General features: G+C 52.7%; 2 protein-coding genes across 2 annotated transcripts; both read left to right on the top strand.

The window, feature by feature from the left end:
* Nucleotides 1-4,316: 4,316 nt before the first annotated feature.
* On the top strand, nt 4,317-6,210 carry LAESUDRAFT_711547 (uncharacterized protein; the record flags this gene model as incomplete). The annotated part of the gene is made up of 5 exons (XM_040906843.1): nt 4,317-4,611; nt 4,662-4,694; nt 4,908-5,189; nt 5,260-5,836; nt 6,066-6,210. The coding sequence occupies 5 exons, from the start codon at nt 4,317-4,319 to the stop codon at nt 6,208-6,210; spliced, it is 1,332 nt and encodes a 443-aa protein (XP_040768078.1).
* Nucleotides 6,211-7,011: 801 nt separating this feature from the next.
* LAESUDRAFT_755847 (uncharacterized protein) lies at nt 7,012-7,885 on the top strand (the record flags this gene model as incomplete). The annotated part of the gene is made up of 4 exons (XM_040912089.1): nt 7,012-7,061; nt 7,110-7,155; nt 7,211-7,274; nt 7,335-7,885. 4 exons carry the CDS (start codon nt 7,012-7,014, stop codon nt 7,883-7,885), a joined length of 711 nt encoding a protein of 236 aa, XP_040768079.1.
* Between the last annotated feature and the right edge of the window lie 1,140 nt (nt 7,886-9,025).

Consider the following 9,025-nt stretch of genomic DNA (forward strand, 5'->3'; position numbering starts at 1 on the left):
GGTGTTCAGCGATGTAACCGATGAGTGCAGTATGCCCTAAGTTGGTCTTAGTGGCCCATTGCCAGAACTGTTATGTGAAGGAGACCATGGTAGGATAGGTCTTTGCGCAGACCTCCTTCAAATGTTGTTACGCATCCTTGTCTGGGTCGAGGGTCCTGTAGTTTACTTTGAGAATATTGATGAAGTCTTCCCATGTGCCGAGTGCCTGCCGTGTCGCTGCCTTGGTTGCGTATTCAGACATGTATGTGAATGCGCCTCCTTCCAAATGCAGCAGGGCTGTGGTAATCTTGTGCTCATCGTCACCGAGTTGTTGGAGCCAATCCTCCAGACTTCCTTTGCCCGAGTAGTGTGGAGATTCAGCAATTTTGATGCGGGGCTTGTTTGTTTGGACTGTGCTGAATGTTTGACCTTGCATCGTAGTGACGCCGCTTGCTTTGAGTGAAGCTAGCTCATGTCGCAGCTTAACATTAGCTGCCTTGATTTCCATCATCTCTTTGCCTGTGTCGAGCATTGCTGCCTGGGTTCCTGTGAGTTCGTCATTTAAAACTGCCATATGCGCATCTTGCACGAGGATCCTATCCTTGAGCTTCCCGATCTCCATCTGAAGAACTGCTTCCTTAAGCCGGTATTCGCTCTTGTTATTTTGGATCAATGATTCAAAGGCCATTTTATGTTCGTACATCTTGTTTCCGAGCACATTGTAGACCTTGGCGATTTCAGTAGTGACCGTGAGCTTCATTGCAACGATTACCCATTCGCGTATGTGGTCCGGGACTTCCCCAGGAGCGGACTGTCTGAGAGCATCTTCTAGGTGCTCAAATTGTTGTCCATCAAACTCCCAGGTGGGTGAGATGTAGGCTGGTACAAGTGATGGTGTCGGGGATGCTGGTCCTCTGACTTGTGATGCAGTTTCCTGCGATCCTAGCGCAGGTTCAGGTGAATTGCGCTGCGAGGCGCGTGGGGTACTGCCGTCGTGTGCTGACTCGACGTTTGTGTGAAGAATGTCATCCATTCGTTGCCTGAACGTGGATGCATATGCACGATCGGCTCCTTCCATTGTGATATAGATAAACTAATACAAAAAGTTTAGGTATCGCTTTCCTGCGATGAAAACCAGAGCCTTGGCAATCTCCTGTAGTCTCTCCTCTTTTCCTATCTGCTTGAAACTGATTCCTCCTATCTCCAAACAGACCGTATTGATCACCTGCTTCTCGATGAACATGTAGGTGCACGTTCCAGTGTGTAGGTCAGCGCAGACCTTGTCGAGTTCCGTGGCGAGGCTGTAGATGGGTCCTTGATGCTGGTCCTTGAGACGATACGAGAATGCTTCTAAGATGGGTTGGAGCCTGAAGTGAGTAGCGTCTACTTGCTTCTTAAGGGTCTTGATATGAATTGTCAGCCTCACTCTAGATGGGAGTGGGTGGATGGGACGGGCAACCGTGTTTGTTTTGATAAAGTTCAGCAGTGGCTGGACTGGGATGGGCGCAATGACGGGGGGAGGAACTGCGTTGGATGTTATGAGCTCTGCTGGTGGTGCCGGCTTGTGACTACCAGTGGTAAGACATCCCTTTCTGGGCTTGTAGCATTTGAGTGGTGGTGTGCAATCTCATGGCTTGTGGATAATTCCACGCTTTATGATGTGTGTGGTATCTACGACCCTCGCTGCTGCTCGCTGCCTATCTGTGGATGATGCGCCTAGTGACGTGAGAGTGAGGAGCCTTCCATGCTCCTTGTTGGTTTCCTGACACTTGTAGTGAGCATCAAGGTCGATCCTGGGGGTAGCCTTGCGCTTTGATGCCTTGGGCAGCTCAGAGTCTTGCTGAGGCTCACGCCGGGTAGAGATCGGATTGGAAGTTGTGTCAAAAAAGCCGCGCGCTACGGCTGAAACTGCTTGCACTGAAAATACACGGCCACTTGTGTTAGACACTAAGCAGGGGTGCAGAAAATGTCAGATTGTTTCTAATGTCACGGTAACACCGGACAAGAGATCAAAAAGACTAAAAGGAACAGTCACGTGGAACGTGCTGCCCTGATCCCCCTGATTTCAAGGAATCCCCCTGAACCCTATGTGATATAAGAGCCTGTTGACTTACTAGTCGATGTGGCTGATGCAGGAAAGGGTTAGAGATATATGTAGGAGCTGGTGAGCTCAGTGAGTGCTACAGGTGGTAGACGAGGAGAAACAATCTGAAGTTTCGTCCTCTACATGGCTGGTCTTATATACACGTACAGCGGGCTATCTTACCTAAGCTACCTATCTACGGGTATAAGCAAATGGCCATACATGAAACAATGGGATGTCCGGATGTAGAACAATAAGTGGGAAGATAGATGGTTGCTGTAGTAACGTGTGCGAACATTGTGCCTATCTTGGTTTCCCTTTTGTTCTCCGGTGTGAACATCTGGCCTATCTGGGCTTCTGGCTAAACTAATAGGAAGCGGAAGGCCGATGCATAACAATAGTCCTTGTTCCCTTTGTTCCCAAATGGGTGCCTCTATTGTATCCTGGAATAGACAGGTCCGACCATATCATCCGCAGGTCTGGACCATAACATGTGATGTAGACTATCACCTGATCTCTACGTGTCACGTCTGTGGCTGAGTGGCATGAGATATTTGGTGAAGCACGTGATCTGTGGCATGAGAAAAGTCATATGTGGACTTTGTGGTGAAAATCTGTGACAATACTCTAGCTTGTAGATACACCATTGGAGCTCCTTCCAACTACCTAACTACATCACCCTTTTATACTACGCCCTCGGGGCGCATTCGTCCAAGACTCAATCACACATTGGACCTCGCTTGGTCCTATAACTCATTCCCTCACCTCGCTCATCTCGTTCTGAATCTCTTGAAGGGCCTGCCACTGCGGACCACACCATCGTGTCTCATTCTGAATCCCTTGCCTTCTATTCACCTGTGTCACACTCCGCTCACTGCATTCCTCGAGGGCCCATGCCAGTGGCTGTCCCATACCACAGAAGCTCCCTTGTCCCCGATCTGAAGGTGCCCTGTCCATTCTTCAGACACCCCGCCCATGCTGCCCCAATGGTTTCACCTGTTTCTTGGCCCATGCTCATATGCTGGGGTTTTCTGGCATCGTCTCAGATGTGGTCTCCCATCAGTACCTCACCCAGTCCACAGCTGCAGTCCTTGGACACGTCCACATCTCCACCTGCCTGCCCCTTCTCGTGCCCCTCCCAGCCATTGCCACTCTCCACCCTATTCTCATCTTGCCATGTCTCGCACACCAGATGGCATCCCTGGTGAACAGCGATCCGTCTACACCCTGCACATACATCGATACCTTCTGCTGCTTGAGGCTCTGTCTGTGGAATGCTTACATGTTCCATCCGGTTTGCATCTCGCTGCGGTTGAGTGGAATGAATGGTGCTGCCGAGTCCGATCCCTCCTGGTACATGTCCTATGTCTTCCTTTTTCTCCTCCATTTGGATTGACCCATAGCCTCAGAAGCTCGCTGACACCGCCTGCACTGAGCTCACCTGAACCAGAATGCAGGTGCCACTGACTGACTCCTTTGAGTGGGTCTGTGATCTCCGTGCCCTCACTGCCTTCCCTTTGTCGCATGATCACGATTCGAGGTTGGCCACAATGGTTGAGGATCTTTTCTTGGACCCTCGATTGCAGCAATGCTTGCTTGACGTGTTCGGGTGAAGATCGTTGCGCCCTGATGTTCCCTTGTCTGAAGATTCTGCCTCCCTTTCACTCTGACATGGCCAGCCTTCAGCAGTGTCATACACCTCCATGCCTGTAGAAGCTGGTGATGATCCGGACTGTATGCTGCACCCAGAGGACTTTTCTGGAGGCAACAGTCAGTTCTGAGGTCGTGTCCTGAGGTTCGGAGGGCCCCATCCATGTAGACAATCCATAGCACAGACTCGATGTACCTGTCTTGCCCTGAATGCAATGTGCCTGTTCTGCTCTGAGCTTGCTGTCAAATGTTAGGGAGCACAATTATAGTGAGGACAATTATAGTGAGGGCAGCCAATGCTGGCCACCTCACATCCCCTCCAGACTCAAATATCGACCATCCCCGGTCGACGTCACCACTTCTTAGATGGCATGCAAGACACCCACATGATCGAGGATGCCCAGGTCACAGGCTCAGAGCCCGAGGCAGGGTGCGCCCGAGGCTATCACAGAATGTGGATGGCCTGGCCCATGCAGCCACCAGCCAGACTGCCCACGAGCCGACATGCGCGTCACATCTCGTAACGCAAAATTGCCTCTGCAATAGTTCCCACCAGCGGTTGGAAGTCCGTGGCATGTCCGTGGGCCAATTCGAGTAGTTCAACATGGGCGCACTCTACAACTTTCACTCCTCTATCCCTCTCTATCACCTCATGTTCCATTCCTCCCCACCACATGCAATGTCATCTGCTGCCACCACCCAGGCCTTCACCATCCCAGTGCTGGACCACATGATCATCGTGCCCATCGTGGATCAGTACATCATCCAGACAGTGCGGGAGCTTGTCGCGTCCATCTGCCTTGAGCATGGCACGTTCCCAGAGTGGAGGATGCCACTCACACCGCTTGTGATGGCAGAGTTCTGGACAATATCTGACCAACTCGCTCCACTGATCATGAGTCCTCAGTTGTCGCCGAGCAGATGATGATACTAAACCGTGACCGGACAGTGGCACGTGCACACACTGGAGCGAGTCACCAAGGTGTGTCAAACAGTGTTGCCCTGAACATGGCAGCATACAGAGGTGATATACTGGCTCACCATCGGTCACCTCCAGGGCCTCAGACAGGACCCGGACAACCTTACCGAGGCTCTGAGATGAATCAACAGCATGCAACCGCTGTCCCCAGTCAATGAGCACACCTTCCTCCAGGGCCTGAAACTCATGACTTGCACCCCATGTGACGTGATTCAGTATTGGGTGGAGAAAACCATCGAGGCCCCCCTGTTCCACCTGGTGTGGCAGAATTTTACCACCTGGTACCCATCCTTGGAGCCTGTACCCCTAGCTGCACCTTCAAGCCATGCCCCTGCCATGAGGATGCCCACCCCTGGTTCCTCAAGGTGCCCAGCCACACCAGTACACAAGGAGTGTCCGCTAAGGTGACCACAGCCATCCACCCCCCAGCCAGGACATCAGCCGCAGCAGCTGAAGGACCATTCACATGCACTGGCCCCACACCCCGAAACCCCCATCGTAAGTACCCCACCTCTCATCCTTCATCATCCCCGCCCATGGGCTAACTTGTGAGATCAGCATGTGCCAGTGGAGGAAGTGATGCTCCGCATCGAGGAGCCCCCACGGGAGATGCAGAGTATCTCCATGTTTGACGAGGCCTTCCAGTACACCGAGCTTGAGGACTACAGCACTGAGGATGACACTGAGCTGAAGTTGTGCAGCCCTTCGCCCGTGCCACCAGCATTCGTATCTTTGCTCATCCTGTCGCTGCATCACATTCCCGGTGTCCCTTCCACAGCCGTGCAACTGACTGCTGCTCGACGGTCCAAGTCAAAAATCATTGCAGAGTACCAGTCAGCACACACCGCCACCACACAGGTGTCAGGATTGGTCAGCATCGGTCACTGTGCAATGTTTGCATCACCAGCACAGGCAGAGGGGCCCAGCACCACCATCCCACATCTTCGCCTTCGTCCAGCCATCCAAGCCACGTCCACACAACTCAGGGGCACTGCAGCTCAGATTGCTGCCAAGAAGCTCCACCTGACTGCTCACCTGCCTCCCCCTCCATTCATCCTTGTTTCAGGCCTGGACGGCCCACTGCACAAACACATTGACATCTACCCGCTCATGTGCACACTCGCCACCACATATGCTGAAGTGTGGTGCGTGAACGACCCATGTCCAGCCTGTCACCATGACAACATTCCCTGCTGATGGGACACATGCGGCCATGCATGCCAGCGCTGTGCCAAAGTGCATGTGAAATGTCCCTTGGCCTTCAAAAATGACATGCCCGACTCACCCCATAAGTAACCCCGTATCACTGCCTCACTCGTGACATTCCTAACCCACTCACCACACAGCCACCTCGACCTTCATTGAAATTGCCAGTGCCACCCCGAGCCTTGCCATCCTGATGGGCTGGCCATTGTACAGCCCCGACCCAGCCACACGCGATGCCCTACCTGAACTCTTGGACCCTGCCAATCACCAGCTGAATGAATACATCAAGGAGCCAGCACCTGCTCACAAATGAGGCTGGAGCACCAAGAGTGGCTCACCCCCGAAAAAACACCCACAGACCTGTGCCCCATCACCACTGCCCACACTAACCACCGTGTGTGCCAGCTCATCTGAGCACTCATCTTTGATCGAGGAAGCAGAACCATCCAGGGTGTTGACCACCACGCTGAAACCTGGACTGTCTGCATCCTCCCTCAAGCTCACGAAGGAGGATCGTGGTGAGATGCATCGTGAACACACCTGCATGCCATCTGTCTACAATGATGCCCCTCTCTCCACCCCACCATCCAATGCTCCTGGGCCACTGAGCGAACACCCACTGTCCCCAATCACCGAGTCCTCCAGCAGCAGGGAAGCCTCTCAGACTCAAGGCACTGTTTCCCTGTCTGAGCGCAAGGGCACTTGGCAAGCGTAGGGCTGTGATCTCATCAGATGAGAAAAGGCAGGTTGAGGAGGTACTGGGCACTGCCAATGAGTAGGCGAGGGGGGGCCACAGAATAGGCGTGCCCCTGTGCTCGTGGACCAGGTACGCGGGGTTCTGTATGTACTGTCTCTTTTGTCCTGGTCAGCCTGTCTCTGTCCCCCATTTCTTCATGTATGCCTCGCTCTTTCATGTACCATAGCCATTTAAATAGATGCACCCCCCCTTAAAACACTGCATGCCACCTGCACGCCCTGACCTGCCCCGAGTGGGAAACCCACCTGGACTGGCTGCAACAGCGCAGCAGTCACGTGCTCCACACGCTCCAGCTAAAAGCTCAACCAAAATTCCTCGCAGATAGTTCGCTCACCCATTGCTCAGTGAAAAGCCATCATGGAAGACCTCCCTTCAGTGTTCTTGTGTGCCCACCCTCACCTTGCCATGTTGGTTGACCAGTTCACTGCTTCGATCGTGGTCTGACTCTCAGATAGCCGGGATGAATTTTTGTTGCATCTCTGCATGTTAGAAGCTCAGTGGGTATGCACCAACATGTCACACTCCCAGTGGTACCATCGCTAAACCCAACCGATAGCTGGATCTGCAGGACTATATTGCCATCGAGACATCCATGGGGAGCTCAATGCCTTCTGTGCTCGGTTGGTCGATGCTCTGACAACCCCTCGCCCGCTTTCACATGTGGAGAGTCCATTGTGAAGAGTACAGCTGTCTGCACACTGATCCTCAGTTTGAGAGCCGCTTCCTCAGTCCTGGGCCCATCCCGGTGAGGATTACGCTCCCCGAAGCCAATCCTGCCCCAGCGACACTGGCCGGTGAGGCTGCATCTGCCCTATCTCTCTTGTTCCCATTCCTGGTCACCCTTGCTGCTTCCAATACCCCCGTCCATACTCTCCCGGAGCTCATCCACCAGATATTCACCATGGAGGACATCTTGGTTGCAACATTCAACAGCTTGGAGGCCAGGTACAAACACGTTTTCGATCATGCCTGTACAGCTATTAAAGAGAGCTTAACTCAGGATATTGAGTCATCAGTCCATGATGCTGTGGAGGAGGAGGCCATTGACCTGAAGGCCGAACTCCATAGCTCCATTCGTCATGACCGCATCGCCCTTCTCACCCTTATACATGATGGATGGTGTCTCTTCCAAACACTGAATTTGGCTTTGCCCTCACCGGCCTTTCCCGTGTTTTCGCCGAATCCCTCGACCAACATGAGCACCTCCAAGATGAGCTCTCTACCCTCATGAGCAGCCCTCAATTCCTGCTCCTCATCACATCCGCATTGAACATGGCCTGAAACTTTGACTACAGCCCCCTTGCCCAGACCCTTCAGGAGGCCATTTAATCCTCATCGGACAGGGCCTCGTCAACTCCAGAGGATGGCTCCATTTCCCACTCCCATTCGATTGCATCCAGATCTTCCTGTACCTCCTCCAGTTCCTGATGTAGCATGTCCTATAGCGATACCTGTGCATCCATCCACGATTTGTACAGAATGACCCTACAAGCCGCATAGCGGTGCTTCGAAATAGAACCATCCAACTCAGCCAGAATGTATAAACCTCCCGTATTGTGTCGGATCATGACCATCAGCCTGACATAGTGCGGCTTCGACTTCCAGTTATGATCAGTTTCGAATTGCGAGTTCCGTACCAGCACCAGGTCTCCCGTGTTGAACTTAAACTCGCAGATCGTGTTCTTGAATGGTTTCTCGAACTGCTTGATCAACTTGAACCACGTGGCCCGAACCCGTCTCCGGACCTCTTGCAGGTCCTCATGCCTCTTGAGTAGCTGTCATGCCCATACTGCCAGGAGCTGTTTCATTGACATCAGCTCATCCGTGGCTGGAGAGAGGTACATAGCTTCTGCGAGGTTAAACGGAAATACTGGCTCCACCCCGTGGACCATGAAATACGGAGACTGCCTGGTACTCTTCTGAATCAAGACCCTTTCCACCCAGAAGACGGCATGTATAACCTTCAGCCAGTCCATCACATTTCCCTTGCCACAAACCTTCATGGCCACTTCCCGGACATTGAAGTGCCGCCATTCCATGATACCATTTGCTTGAGAATTGTACGCCGAGATCTGAATGTGCATGATCCCATACTGTTCGCAGAGGTGCTCCAGTGCTGCAATGAACAGTGCCCCATTGTCCGTGACTATCTCTGTGACTGCTCCCCACTGACAAAGCACTTCCTCCAATAAGAACACTCCAAGAGTCTTTCCAGTCTCTCACCGCAACATCCTCCACTCGGGTCAGGACAAGAGCATGCACCAGGCCTGCACAATGTGCATGTACCCGCCCGCTTTTGGCATATGCATTGAATCCACATGTAGCTTCTGGAACAGTCCCAGCACATGCACCATCAAAGGGGGTACATGGT

Source organism: Laetiporus sulphureus (assembly GCF_001632365.1).
Source record: "Laetiporus sulphureus 93-53 unplaced genomic scaffold LAESUscaffold_5, whole genome shotgun sequence".
Classification (NCBI taxonomy): Eukaryota; Fungi; Basidiomycota; class Agaricomycetes; order Polyporales; family Laetiporaceae; genus Laetiporus; species Laetiporus sulphureus.